The 15951-nt window shown below is 38.2% G+C and overlaps 1 protein-coding gene across 6 annotated transcripts in view; it reads left to right on the top strand.

Annotated features, from left to right (window-relative positions):
• The window catches only part of LOC121868560 (ral guanine nucleotide dissociation stimulator-like), a 58500-nt gene extending 47282 nt beyond the window's left edge, over positions 1–11218 (top strand). For all 6 annotated transcript variants that reach the window (XM_042369307.1, XM_042369303.1, XM_042369306.1 and 3 more), the window contains 11 exons: positions 1104–1285; positions 2034–2179; positions 3302–3514; positions 3629–3739; positions 3896–4060; positions 4322–4462; positions 5125–5309; positions 5488–5617; positions 6446–6641; positions 8605–8739; positions 9841–11218. In XM_042369307.1, coding sequence (XP_042225241.1) covers positions 1104–1285; positions 2034–2179; positions 3302–3514; positions 3629–3739; positions 3896–4060; positions 4322–4462; positions 5125–5309; positions 5488–5617; positions 6446–6641; positions 8605–8739; positions 9841–10001 — 1765 coding nt within the window. In that variant the 3' untranslated portion in view covers positions 10002–11218. The remainder of the gene's footprint in view (positions 1–1103; positions 1286–2033; positions 2180–3301; positions 3515–3628; positions 3740–3895; positions 4061–4321; positions 4463–5124; positions 5310–5487; positions 5618–6445; positions 6642–8604; positions 8740–9840) is intronic.
• The last annotated feature ends 4733 nt before the right edge of the window (positions 11219–15951 follow it).

Here is a 15951-nt window from a genome sequence, read left to right as displayed (position 1 = left end):
CTGGGATTGAATGGGAGAAATCACCTCCGAGATACGAACCTCCATGAAAGAGGTTGCAAGAGACTGTGCAGCATGGAGTATTCCCATCAAGTAATCAGGTATGGAAAATGGCCACAAAATGATGATGATGATTATAAGGCTTCTTATCTCATGTCTCAAATGGTGACCTCAACTTCAGGCATGGTAATCTAGCAAGGCTGCTCATTTATGGATTAATGCTTTAGGGACATAATTCTTCTGTGGTCTTCCTAAGAGGAATAAAGGAATAATCAATCCTAACCTCTTGAAAGGACTTCATTAATTATTACATACATACAATACCTACAGAGTTGATATAAGCTGACTATGTGGTGCAGGAAATATTGATCGTTAACTGTACTGTAGATATTTACCATGACCTTTGACCTCTGGTTATTGGGATACTTTTTTCATCATCTGATCAGCTTCCTCCTCCTGGCATGATTTATCTCACTTGTTTATCATGAATCATATGTACAGTATTGCCTCTTCATCATAAATAGTCAAGCGATTCTGAAATCCCATTTTGTGAATGGGGGTAAGCAAATAACTCGGTTTTCCTGCCACCACAAGGAGGAGTGTCCTTGTGGTGTAGAAAGGAACTATGAAAGAATCTCTAAGTGGGGTTTCATTATCTATGAGCAGACCAAGATGGATGAATGAGTGTGTTACTGGCAGTTGTCTTGGTTTTTCTGGCCTTTAATGGTTGTACAGTACCCATATCATTTGAAGACTCTTATCTTTTAGAACTGATAGATCCAGATATGATAAGAGAGATAGCTACTGTATACAGTATTAACCATAACAGTACAGTACAGTATTATGCTCTAGATTCATAAAAATAGTTGGTTTTATAATAGTTTAGTTCTGTATCTTGTAAGCTTGAATTACTTGCCATCTGCTCACGTCATAAAATAGGATTTAAGAATCAACCCTCTATTTTTTGTTTGTGACAAAGTTTTCATTGTTGCTGATTGTAAATAACAAGAATTACTGTTATTCTTTGTCCATTACATTGAAATTATTGCTCTGAGAAAATATTCAGGCTGTACTGTATATTTATTTACAAATTTCTTGTATTATAGGGCTCTGAGACTGACTCTCCAGGTATGGCTAGATGCTTATCCTGAAGACTTTCGGGATCCTCCATTCTTTTCCTGTTTGAGGCAACTATCAGAGTTCACCAAAATTCATCTCCCAGGTTCAGATTTAAACATCAAGGCTGGCTACAAGCTGGATAAAATGAAGAGAGAGGAGGACATAAAAGGTAAGGATTACAGTACAGTAGTTGCAATATTTTTATTATACTGCACAAAGAAGCACAGTCTTATACCTGTACTTAAGTTTCAGAGTGAAAATTTTAAGTGTGAAATCTTTCAATATTCCTGATTTGGGTAAAACTGAGCTTTAGCACAATAAAATTCCTAACAAATTAAATGTCCACAGCAGAGCATAACTAACGACAGGGACATATCCCCAGAACTTTTGAACTGGGAGGATAATACTGTTTAGGTTTTGTCCCCAACTTTTGTACCCTACCCTTAGCAGTGCTCCCTCCCCCACTCTCATACACAAAGAAATGTTTATTCCCTTTATGTTTTTGACCTTATGATAGTTATTTTATATATTTTTGTGTGCACATTCTGTATGTAGGATTGTGTGCTGCATGTAACTGAATGAAAACAAAAATGAAGAAAGTTGTTAATACTCTATACCCAAAATTATGAGTTGAAAAATAACCATAACAGCTCCCACCTCAGCCTGGTAAGTATAGTGCTCGGAGGATGTGGCCACCCCAGCTGACTCCTGGGGTCATGATTTAAATTTTTGCCCGGACCCAAATTTGTATCAGAGAGGAAGCTTTTGTAACATGAAAAAGAGGTGGTAATTTAGGAAATTGGTATAAAGCGAATTTTCGTATCTCGAATGTTCATATATCGAAGGATACCTGCACTGTATTTATTATTAATTTTATTACACATTTCATGCCATTTCTAAGTTATTACATTTTCCAGGTTCAACTATGCTAGGAAAGATTTTGTCTTGTGAAGAAATGCGTGTACACTGCTCCTCACCAATGAGTAATGGGAACCACCAACCATATGAGTTTCTCGACATACCAGAATCGACTTTTGCTCAGCAGCTAACTAGAATGGATACAGTAAGTGTATTAACCATAAGTTTATCTTCTCTTATCCTGTCTAATGCCTCACTCCCCTCCCCAGCAACACAGTATTGTAGGTTCAGTGTCATCTTGTCACTACGGGGTCACTTCATACCCCCAGTTTACACTACACCATTTCTTTCTTACCACCACAACTGCTATGGTACAGTGGAGTTGGGATAATTCACGGGTTAGATGCCAAAAGACAATGTGAATTATCAAATCATGTATTGTAGTTACATTGATATGAATGGCAATAATTAGTTTGGTTCCAGAGGCCCAAAAATACCCATTATGTGCTCAAAACTGTTTTAATTATCACTAAATATCATACATAATGCATAAAAAATACAGTAAAACATAGATATAGTACAACAGTAGTTCTATGTCAGTGGATTACACCAATACAACATCATGGAGACAGGCAGGCACCTGGCTAGCTGGCTGGCTTGGTATTTACAATGCTCCCTCCCCCACCCTCATACATAAAGAAATGTTTATTCCCTTTATGTTTTTGACCGTATGATAGTTATTTCTTTTACTTTTTTCACATTATATGTGTAGGATTGTGTACTGTATGCATGAAACTGAGTTAAAAAATAAAGTGAAGAAAGTTAAGTCTCGCCAACTGCACTGGCTAACCGTTACCCTGGAATACGATCCGCAAATTGATTAACATCCAGTCTCCCAATTACTGCTGGGTAGACAGAAGCAAATAACATAAAGGAACTTGTCCATGGTTTCACCCTGCCCTGGGATTGAACCTGGGTCCACTTGCTTGTGAGGTGAGCTTGCTGACCATTACACCACAGCTCACCATACATACATACATACATAAGACTTAAAGGGTTAAGGAAATAAAAAGGAATTGAAGATTAAATATTCGGGAACTGTAGTGAAAATTGTTTTTAGATGTAATTATTTAACTCTAGACCCTCCCTTGGTACTGTATAATGGTAGCGTGCTTGCTGGGTTGGGAGTGAGAAGAGTATTGTCCAGTGGGAGCCTCCCTTACATCACATAATTACTGTTCCCATCTGTACCAACACTCGACCCATCATACATGTAGGTTGGCTGTGCAGTAATAAAAGGGTCAATTATTATTTTCTTACTTTTCAGGTTCTCTTTAAGGGAGTGATAGCTCATCAGTGTTTGGGTTCTGTGTGGTCACGGAGAGACCGTGGTCGTGGAGATGCAGCAGCCTCTGTAACAGCGACGGTTGATCAGTTTAATGCCGTCAGTTTCCGTGTCCAGTCTACAATTCTTGTTGATACAGAGCTCAAGCCCTCTCAGCGTGCCAGGCTTATTGTAAAGTGGATCGATATTGCTCAGGTAGGGGGAAATAGTAGATTTACAGTTATGTATTGGACTGAAAGCTTTTTGCCTTGTATAAATTGTTTCTTTGTCTACTTCCAATAATAGTATGATAATTATGTATCTTTACAGGAGTTGAGGATGCACAAGAACTTCTCTTCTCTGAAAGCTATTATATCAGGTCTGCAGTCCAACCCAATTTACAGATTGAAAAAGACATGGGGAGCTGTCATAAAAGATAAGGTATCAAAGTTGCTTCCTCATGCAGTACATTTTTTTTGTGTATGTGTTTGTATATACTGTACTGTAGTTTTATTTATATTTTTTTGCAAGAAAATTTTTATGAATCTACTGTAATTAATAAATCTTACAAACTAATTTGTGAATATTGATATTAAGGCGGAGCTGTATGAAGAGTTAGCAAGAATATTCAGTGAAGAGAATAATCAGTTAAATCAGCGAGAGTTACTTATGAAGGAAGGAACTGCCAAGCATGCTCAGACTGCCCATGCAAATGACAGACATCTTCCCAAAGCTCTTGAAAAGTTAGCTGTAAATCCACTAGTAAGTTTTGGCATCTTACTCATCCTAAGTAAACTGTATTACTTTTTTAATAATTGCTAATGTCAGATAATATGATATATAACTCACCTGAACAATGTGTTGAAAACTTATGCCATACCCCATTATCATAGTTTGTTAAAAAAGGTTCACCTTTTATGTACCAGTCATTACTTGTGTTTCAGTAACCCAGGATATAACATCATGTACTACAGGTGAGCTTTGTTTTCTGCACACAACACTAATAAAATAATTGTGTTTCAGGCCATCAGCTATGGAACAATTCCATACCTTGGTACATTCCTGACTGATCTCACCATGATTGATACAGCTATCCCAGACACAGTTGCCAATGGTCTCATCAACTTTGACAAAAAACGCAAGGAGTTTGAGGTTCTTGCACAGGTAAGTTTCTTAATCAAACAATTATCTATTTCATGAAAACTGCATTCCTTAAGCTGTCATGAAATGGGGATTGTTAAGTTAAATTTATTCAATGGACATACAAGTGAGAGAGGGGTAATAGCATTAAGGAGAACATTAGAATGAAAACTGAGATATTTAAGAGCAGTGGTGTATCTATCAGCTGAAAAGTTCTGGACCAAAACCACCATGTTAACTGAATATAGAAATTTGCATTTTCTGAATTTGTATTATTTAGAAGGTAAAAACAACGTTCAACGTATTATTTAAAGCTCTTAGTGATGAAGTTAAGGAGAACAGTGCTGTGTTGTGTTGTACAAGGAAGGTAAATTATTACTTCACCTTACCTGCCTTATTACCTCAATTGATTAAACTTTAATACCGTATACTGTACAGTATAATGTTCAAACAATTTATAAAATGAAAAAAGATCATTTAATGTACCTTGTTCATTGAACTAAATTATTGTTTATAAATACTCACTGTGGATACAAAAAACATTGATAAAATGCAACTTCAGTAAGTAGTGCGTTGACTATTGGCGTCTTCATACACAATCAATATTAATTCAGAGTTTTCCTTATTTCGGTAAGGGTGTACCCCCTATTTTTGGATGTTTTACACTATTCTTTTTCTTCCATCAGATCCGGTTACTGCAAGGTGCAGCTAATGCCTATCAAATGGAGAGAGATGAATTGTTTGAGCGTTGGTGGGAGTCTGTGCTAGTGTTAGATGATAAAGAATCATGGAGACTCTCCTGCCAAATTGAACCCCAGGGATCTTCAGCTCAGTCATCAACAAGAGAGGGAAGGATGAGGAAAAGAGCTCAGTAAGTTTCCATTTCTATACTACACATCCTCTAGGATGTCATGAAACTGGATTACAAAAGTATTACTTCACCATTAAGGTTTATCACAGTGTATTAATTTGTTTAGTATGAAATAGAGAAGTAATAAAAATATACCTTCTCAGCAGATCAACCTTTAAGACAGTTTCTTACCTTTCAGAATTGGTCATCGGAAGAATGATAGTATTGCCAGTACCTCAAGTGGTTCATCTAGTAGTCAATTTTTCTTTGATAATGACTCTCTGAATACTCCCATCAGTCACAACGATACTTGCTCTTTGGAAAGAAAGGTTGGTTTTTTACTTATGTGTATTGAGAGTTACATGTTAATTTAAGTTTAATTTTAAGCCCTACATAAATTGTAAAAAAAAGAAGTGTATTGCTTGAATACATTTAGTATGTCTGTGTTTAGTAAAGTATTGAAGACATATGAGTAATTTAAAAGATTATATCAGAAAATTGTTTGAGTGTGCAATCCATGCAATAGTGAACTCTATGGCTTATTATGCTTTCATGGTTGTAGTTCTGTCTTTTACCTAACTGTAATGAAGAAAATAACCTTCCTACAGTACAAGGATCAGATGCATCTGATCCTTGTAACTCTTAATATCTTTACTTCTTTGTCTTTGTTACATTTACTGTAGAGCAGGGGTGTCAAGCTCATGGCCCGCAGGCCAAATTTGGTCCTTGGGGTGGTCAGGTGTGGCCCGCGGGATGACAGTAAAATTTATCATCCCATGAAATTATGAAAGAAATGGATATAATCATGTTTATTTATTAAAATGAATTTTACATACTTAAGATCAGACAAACCCAAATGAGGTATTCCTGGTAAGCCAGGTAAGACAATGTGTGAAGCTGTAAACTTCAATCCTGCAAATATGTGATATAGCACGTGTGTTGGCCCTGAAGAGGGTAACTAAAAAAAGAATTGGCCCTCGAAAGGTATTGAGTTTGACACCACTGCTGTAGAGTATATTGTTCTTTACCCGTACCTTGAATCCCCTTGCATATGCAGATAACTTAAATGTGGTTTGTTTCACCTTTTATTTTGTTCATTTATCCATTATTTTGTGAAGTAAATTTAAAATAAATGAGTAAAAAACAATATTTCCCAGATGTCAACGTCCTCCAGTAGTTCATCACTACCATCCCTAGATGTCTCTGTACACTCGGGTGGCACTTCAGCATCAGGACGTACTCCTGAGCGTAATTCAAACACGCAACAGCAGCAGCCAGCACCTTCACCATACATCACTCCAGATTTCTACATTATCAGAGTGTCGATTGAAAGTAGTGCACATGAAATTGAAGGTTTGTGAAATAATTACTCAAGTCAATTTATCAAGTGTATTGCAACTATTTAACATTAACAGTTTTGTTTTTCATCAAATTGTTGCTTATGTATCCTGCATTTAATATTTTTATGTATTTAAATATTTGTTCTGCAAAGTGTCATTTTATTATAGTATGTTAGAGATTATTTTTCCCTCCAGGAACATCTTTCCCAATTTATAATGGTAGTAATTGAGAGATAAATAGGATTTCTTTGGCAATTATTCAGTTTCTAGTGTGGGTTTAAGGAAGACCACTGAGTCAAGGTGTACCTGTAGTTTTATATCTGCTGCTCCCCACTGGACTAATGAAGATCCTTTCAAAAATATCAAGATATATATATATATATATATATATATATATATATATATATATATATATATATATATATATATATATATATATATATATATATATATATATATATATATATATATATATATATATATATATATATATATATATATATATATTCCAGTTATTCCAGTTACTAACCTGTGTACAAGACAGAGATCTCAAGAAAACTCCTGGATATTTATCAGTTAGGGAAAGTCTCTGCTGACAGTTGGTCTCCATTACACAAAGTGACAGCTCAAGAATTCTTATGTTTTAGTTTGATAACTGCTGTAGTTCTTTACAGTCCATTCACACCTTTACATGCTGTATAACAATCCTCAGTTGCATGCTTGTATTTTAGCATCTCACGCATGAGTTGCTTACACCTTTCAATATTGTACTGCTGCTGCCACATCCCTAATGATACAAATCTTAATATCTGACAAGATATGACACAAATTTCAAGAAAAGATGATAAACATCCATGTACAGTGGGGTCTCATTTTATGCGATTGATTAAAATGTGACCTCAGTTATAGCATACACAGCCATGGGTAGTGTGGGTAGCAGTATAGTATTTAGTGATCTTTTGCTTATTTAAGTTAATTTGACAAAAAAGGGGCTCTGGGTCATTCGAATTATCGAAAAAACTGGTGCATGAGAGATTGTGAGTGCTGGCAACTTTGTTTGGGAGAGCATGAACGATCAGCTGATATCGCTTGGTGCTGTAAACAAGAGACTGCAATATCTCGTCTGGGATTGAGTGTTGGATTCTTTGGGGGGAAATTAAATTTATAGTTTTTCAATACATAATGTTTTATTAACCCGGCACCAAATGAACATAAATAATATGGGAATTACGGTGAAATTTTGCATGCTGTTGTTATAAAGGGATTGCAGCTGCTGAACAGGTCCTCCCTCCTTCCCTTCCTCCGCCACCCATCACCGATGCACCTTAATCTGTTTCGCAGATTACCAATGCACAGATGTGTACCAGTATGATATACCCATGAAAGATGAGACCCTATTGTACAGTACTGTACAGTATTACCATTCGTATCGCTCTCTCATTTATCCTGCTAAGAGCCAAGGCAGTTTTTGGTAATGTGTGTGTGTGTGTGTGTACTCGAGGACCTTTACACTTCATCATTGATAGGAGTGAAATGACTCTCATTGCCTTTCATGATAACCCTTTGAAATAAATGTGATAAAGTAGGCACTGCAGTGGTCATGTTCAGATGATCATACATCTAATTGGTTTACTGGGAACAAACAAACTGATGGAATGTGGATACACACCAGAGTTTATGGCTCAAAATGAGTGTGAAGAAGTTCTTGAGTATATGACTACTGTCATAGGTGTCCATATAGACAATCATCACTTGTTTGAATATCTTAAAAGGATTCAGACAAGCTGAGCAAGGAATCTGCATGTGCAGTATAGACAGTTCACTTAGATAGTCCATACCTGCCACTGAACTATTGTCTCATGTCCTGTGGGCCAGTGACACTTGATTTGTAACAAATTTATATGATTAATTAAAAACCTTGCAGAAATTGTTTAGAATATATTTATTTATTTATTTTTATTTTTTTGCCTGATCAGGAGTAAATCTCTACAAGAGCATCATGTTGAGCAACTCAGAGCGGACTGTGTCTGTCATTCGAAAAGCGATGGAAAAGCACGGATTTGAGGGTAACCCTGAAGATTACACACTGGCACAGTTTCTGCCTGATGGAGGTAAGTGCACTTTTATGTTGTCCTTTTTTTTTGTTTTTGGCATTTCAACTGTTAGGATTTTTTACAACTCATAAAGTAAACAAAAAAGATCACTCTTGTATTTAAACTGGCTGACCCTCTGGTACTGCTGGCGGCCATGGTTGGAAGTATCACCTCCTCGCAGTCTTTTGATACAGGTTGTGTCGGCAACAGGAAAGGTTTTTTTCATTTTAGTAAACATTAGGTAGAGATGCTCTAGACCAAAATTGCACACTTAGAGATGCATCTGACAGCCCACGAGGCAAGTGGGAGGAACTTAAGTGGTTGATAGGGCCGGTCCACAAGAAGGTTAACTAGCAGCTGTTGAACTACAGGAATAGGGTTGTCTATGATTTATTGGTATTAAATGCAAATACAGATATGGGACAATTTATTCAACAAACTTGAAACCTGGTATTACCAGATAAAAAAAATGTTCTGGAATTTGGAGCGACAACCCTAAACTATACAGTAACCCCCCCCCCCTGATTTTTTTTATTTTTTATCTGACCAATACCATGGGCATTTTGAGGCCATTTTGAAGTCATGTGCACTTGATATTAGGAGATATTCTGAAGTCAATGGTAAATACTTTTTACTATGCAAAAATGCCTGAGTACAATATTGCATTAAAGAAAATATATTGTAATTTTCTGGTGAAAAGGAGGGGAGTCAGACCCAGGACCTCCCTCCCCCCAATGGATCTGCCCTTGGCTCTCTTTGAAAACTTAGAGCCTAGAGAGTTAGCAGAATCACTTATGTATCACTTGTGATTTTGTTCTCTCAGGACTAGTAATAATACTTAAAGCAACAGCATACACATGTTAACATATATCATTGTTTCAGTTATCCCCAGTTACAAGAATAGTGTTCACAGTTTAATATAGAATATTCATTGTTGAAAATTACATTAGGAATAGAAGTAATGAAGTCAGGAGGAAGAAATTTAAAGGGAAACACTGCACAAACACTACACCTCCATGGGTTGTTTCTTTTTGAAACACTGTACTACAGTATTCTTGGATTTTATAGTTTAAATCCTTTCCTGTTTTGTATTTTCACCACTTTCCCTTTGTTTTACAGAGATGCTGCTACCTGCATCTGCAAATGTGTATTATGCAATCAACACTCAGTATGATCTTAATTTTGTATTGAGAAGACGAAGACATGGTGATGAAAACACAATCATTAGAAAAAATCCAGCAAAGGACCACAAAGTTCGCAAAAAACTTTTGGTTACGTAGCATCAACCTGTACGATATAGCTTTGGCAACTTGATAAACCCCTGAAGAAGTTAGTTGTATGAATCATTTACACCCAATTGACACTGCAAGAAAGTTTTAAGGTCATATTCAATGCACTGTGAACCTAGAAAGACCTCCCAAGGCTGAAGTTATAAGAAGACATTAATTAACAGTTGAAAATAACAAATAGTATTTTAGAATATGTGTGTGTGTATGCATGCATGCATACATACATACATGAATGAGTATGTGTACATACATACATCAAAATTCATTCCATGTGAGAAGATTAATATTTTCCAATAATAACATATCTGGGTTGTATAATTCTACAAATGGCTCTCATTAAAGTAATGCTGTGAAACCATTTCTTATCAGTACTGTACTGTGTAGTATTTGTGTAATAATGTGTCCTGAAGAATATATGATCTGAAGTTTTATATGCAGTATTTATGTTCTGATGTAAAAATTTTGTGTATGGAGTAGTATGCTAGGAATTTTGAATGAAAGTCTTCAGTTGATTTTGTAAATATTTACAGTGTGTGCTTGTTGAATAATACTCAATTTTTCAGTAATAAGCTTTAACTTTAGGCCTTCCTGAAAGTAAAATAAACTCTATGCTGTATGTGCAAAGAATCAACGAATTTAATTTGTTTGTACTTTTAAAATATAATTGTCTTCTTGAGCACTTTAGCACCCTACCATGTTATAGTCACATGGAAGCGTCTCTCTTGTTTTGAACTAGTGTTTGAGGCTAATTCATAACAAAGCCATGTGATACTAATCTAGTTATGCATTTCCCATTATCTGGTGAAAATAATAGAAAATGGGATTACTGTGCACACTTTTATTGTTAATATTCACCTCAGTTTCTCACTTATTGTTCTCTAAAGAATTCTCTCCAGTTATGAGTAACATTAAACATTCTAGGCCTACCATAGCAGTACTAACAACTGTCATAAAATAATGCTAATCATATCCTGAAGTATTGACATAAACACTATAAAAATAAATCTTTAAATGATCTGCTGTTTTAAAATAAAAATTAATGTTATGATTCTTTATACTGTATACAATTTTTCACCATTCAGAGTACAGGAAGTTGTTGAAGAGAGTTCAAATTTTATTCATACGAGTTGTAAATATTGTGTAGGTTATTTTGTATACATGTAAAAACATTCTATTGTTACCTTTGTAAATAAAGTCTATCATTTCTAGGCATTATTTTTTGTGCCATTATTTAACTTTATTTTCTTCCTATCTGAAGAAATTTTTATTACTGTAGGGTGAAGCTTCCATAATGGGGATAATTAGAATACTGTATCATAAGAAACCAGCGTGGTATGCAGTTTAAATATAGCATATACAGGGGGTCTCCGAGTTACAAACGAGGTCCCATAAGGTCAATTATTTTAAGAATCAGACATAGGTACAATTGGTTTGTAGTATTAACGTACAAGAACTAGTTTGTGTGGCGTAGCGGCGAGGCAGGTTGGTGGGTCAGGAGTGATGCTTCACCCAGCCACACGCCTTGAGGGAGCATCAGTACGCCTTACCCTCACCTCAGTAACGTGTGTGAGTAAGCGTAAACTTAGTTTTTGCTTGACCAACTATTTTTCTGCTTTCGTCATGGCTCCCAAATGCAAACCTGATGCAATTAATAGTAGTGCATCCAAGAAAAGGAAAACAATTACAATGGAAGTGAAAGTTGATGTACTTAAACGTTCTGAAAAAGGAGAAACATCCTCAGTCATTGGTAAAGTGTTGGGCTTCAGTCACTCAACTATCAGAATAATTTTGAAAGACAAGCACAAAAAATTCTTGAACATTTAAAAGGATTTACACCAATGCAGTCAACTATGATAACAAAACAAAGAAGTGGATTGTTAATTGAAATGGATAGTTGTTAATGATATGGGTAGAAGATCAAATTCAACAGTGTCTGCCTCTAAGTCTCACCTTGATTTAGGAAAAAGCAAGAAGCATGCAAGCTGATTCGAAGGCTAAACGTGGTGGTGAAAGTGATGGGGAAGATTTTGTTGCTGGTTTAAATGGTTCAGAGTAAGGGCAAATTTACATAACTTTAAAGTGCAAGGTGAAGCAGCGAGTGTGGATGAAGTTCCAGCAAGTCAATTTCCTGCTGCTCTAGCCAAAATAATTGAGACTGGTTTATTTTGGAAAAGAACTTGAACTAAGATATAGTGTGCATAGGGTATGTTTTCCAACACTGTACATACATTAAAAACGTCCTCAGGAACGGAACTCGTTCATAACCACGGGACCCCCTGTACATTTGTTCTTGGTAATTCTTTAATATATTTATTTCACTCTGCATGTCTATGTGAACTGTTCTCAACATCTTGGAAGGCACTATCAGGGGGCGTCGGTTGCTAACAATGAAAATATATACACATACAAAACCACAAACTCAATGCACACACAAACATACTGCATGGGATCAGCATAGCAGAAGTCATCTACCATGAAAATACACACACACATACACACACACACACAGATAAAATATTTTTTAGCAATGCCTTGAGGGTAATGTGCAGCCAATTGATCTCTCATAATAATAAAGAGTTCAGCAGCCCGAAGGTTGAAAATATACTTTGGACATAAATGACTCATTACATACATTGAAATGGGGTAGGGGGGAAGGGGTAACTAAAGCTTTCATTAGAGAATGGTAAAGGAACATACAGTGAACATAAAAATTGCTGCTTACAGTGGAGGCCACGTAGGTAACGTGTGCTGGGGAGTTTAACGGCAAACACATAGTGTAGTAATTCCCTCACAGGTGGCATTATGAGGGACCTCACATGATGCTGTAGCAGCTCATTCACTACGTGGTGTGGTAGCACCATGGGTACATTGCACGATGAGTCCTTGTTACACCTTGAGTCCTTATGATTCTTTGTGAGACCTTATGAGTTTTTTGTGAGACCTTAAGAGTCCTGAAGTTCAAGGCCATTGCGAGAAGAAGGTAAACCAGGCAAATAAATTATTGGGTCTTATTCACCCAGACCGCACGGTAATGCAGAGGGAACAGCACAAGAAGCTCCTGCTGGACTTGAAGCAGAAGAGGGAGGAGTCGAGAAGGAACGGGGACAGGTGCACATGGGTTATACTCAGGGGGAGGGTAGTGGAAACAAGTGTGCCGACACAGGGCCAGGGGGCAGCAGTGCACCCTCCACCCACTCAACCCCCCACCCGGGAGGCGGCACCGGCTCAGCCTACCGGACAGGAGGGAACGAGCGCCGTGTAAACAATGAAATTTTTAACCACACCCTGCAAAATACAGTGTACTTAGCAAATGCTGCAGCTTCTGAGAATGTGGGTGGAGCGGGTTTATTACTAAGAGCAGAGACGTTACCGAGAACAAATTCTGGCTTGAATGTCATGTACACTAATACCGACACGTTCCTTGATAAGAGGGAGGAGTTTGAAACACTACTAAGAGTACACCAACCAGATATTGTAGGAGTTGTAGAACTGTTGTACAAGAACAGGAGAATCGACCCAGAGGAATGTGAGTTCAGTATTGCTGGATATGACTCATTTACGAACCTAACTCAAGAATCCTGCAGGAGGGGTGTGGTTATCTACGCTAGGCAAGACCTTAGAGCCAGCCAGGCGAGGGTACAGGGAGAGGATGTCTTTGAAGAGTCCAAGTGGTGTAAAATTAAATTAAAGGGAGGGGACTTACTTATCGTCGGGTGTATCTACAGATCCCCGAACTGTGGCCCACTAAATCAAAGGAACTTAAGAACCTTAATAAACAATGCGGCGATGCTCAACCCCAGCCACCTCCTTATCATGGGGGACTTTAACTATGGCGACATCGACTGGAGAAACGAGTCCACCCCGAATGACTTGAATAATCCTGCTACTCTTTTTGTAGAAACTCTGAGAGATAATTTTCTGTTCCAACATGTGAGAGACCCGACACATTACAGAGGGGAGCAAACACCCAAGCCACTTGACCTCATCATAACAAACGAGGAGGGTATGGTGGCCAAACTGGAACACCTTGCCCCAGTTGGCACCAGTCACCATACAGTGTTGTCATTCAGATTTAACTGTTACCTAGTTCAAGATAAGGCCAGGCCAAGGTGCAAATATTACAAGGGAAATTACAATGGGATGAGGGAAGAGATGAGGGGTATCAACTGGCCTGACTTATTAAGGTACAAGAACGCAGACACTACGCTGAATATCATAACTAGTAAAATGACCCATTTGATCGATAAATATATACCCAAGACCAAACCCAGTGCTTCTAGGAATACGAGGGGATCCCTACACATGAACCATGCGGCGGTCGACAAAATTAAGAAGAAAACCCAGAAATTCAAGACGTGGGTTGGGTCAAACGATGAGCAAGACAGGAGGATGTATGCAAGAGCCAGAAACCAAGCAAAGATAGAGTGTAGGAGGGCTGAAAAGGAGTTCCAAAGGCTGGTTGCACGCGAGGTCAAGTCAAACCCAAAGGCGTTTTACCGCTATGCAAAGTCGAAATTGAAAACGCGAGTAGGAGTATCAGACCTGAGGCTTGAAGATGGTAGTTACGCAGATTCTGACCAGGATAAAGCTGAGGCATTGAACAGCTTCTTTTCCTCAGTGTTCACAAGAGAGGATGCAACTAACCTTCCTGCGTTTGAGGACAGACGGTTCGACACAGCACTGACCCACATTGTGTTCACAGAAGAGGGTATTAGAAATAAACTGTCCAGGCTAAAGGTCCATAAGAGTCCTGGACCTGACATGGTGCATCCTAGAGTGCTAAGGGAGCTGTGCAACGAGCTTGCAGAGCCCCTGAAGATTCTGTTTTGTAAATGCCTGGATGAACAAATGGTCCCCAGTGAATGGAAAGTGGCTTATGTGAGTCCTATCTTCAAGAAGGGCGATAGGCACTCCACGAACAACTATAGACCGGTGAGCCTGACCAGCATAATATGTAAAGTACTTGAGAGTATTATCAGAGATGCAGCGATGGAACATCTACTACGAAACAACCTTGTAAAAGATTGCCAACACGGTTTTATGCCGGGGCGCTCTTGCTTGACACAATTGCTCAAGGTATTGGATATTTGGACCCATATTCTAGAACGGGGTGGTAATATCGACAATATTTACCTAGATTTTGCCAAGGCTTTCGACAGTGTACCCCACGAAAGGCTGAAAATCAAACTGGAAGGGTACGGAATTCGGGGAAATGTCCTAGCGTGGATAGAAGACTTTCTACATGACCGCAAGCAATGTGTGGTGATTAATGGCACGAAATCGTCATCTGTACCTGTAACAAGTGGGGTACCGCAGGGTAGTGTATTGGGCCCGCTGTTGTTTGTTTGTTTCATAAATGATATGCCTGACGTTGTACACTCCTCCATACAAATGTTTGCCGATGACGCCAAGTTATTTCGGGAAATTAAGAACCAAGCGGACTGTGAAGAGCTGCAGAAGGACCTCTGTGGGCTCCAGGAATGGTCGAAGGAATGGCTGCTGAGATTCAATGTCACGAAGTGTAAGAGGATGCACCTGGGGCGTACCAACGGTAAGGAGGCGTACCATATGTCCCAACGGGATGAAGAAAATGTACTAGTTGAGACTGTGTGTGAGAAGGACCTAGGTGTGTATGTTGACAATGAGCTGAAGTTCTCGGGCCATTGTGAGAAGAAGGTAAATCAGGCAAATAAATTATTGGGTCTTATAAGAAGGTCGTTCAGATATCTAGACGGTCCGTCCCTCGTGACGATCTTCAGGAGTGAAGTGCTTCCCCATCTGGAGTACTGTCACCCCATCTGGTCCCCGAGATATGCTAGGGACTGTCAGTTGGTTGAAAATGTTCAAAGGAGGGCCACCAAGCTGGTGCCTGCACTTCGGCATCTCAGCTACCCTGCGAGATTGGAGCGCCTGAACTTGCCTAGCTTATACTACAGACGGG

Source organism: Homarus americanus, unplaced genomic scaffold (assembly GCF_018991925.1).
Source record: "Homarus americanus isolate GMGI-L3 unplaced genomic scaffold, GMGI_Hamer_2.0 scaffold59495, whole genome shotgun sequence".
NCBI classification, from domain to species: Eukaryota; Metazoa; Arthropoda; class Malacostraca; order Decapoda; family Nephropidae; genus Homarus; species Homarus americanus.
This window is presented reverse-complemented; position numbering and strand designations above follow the sequence as displayed.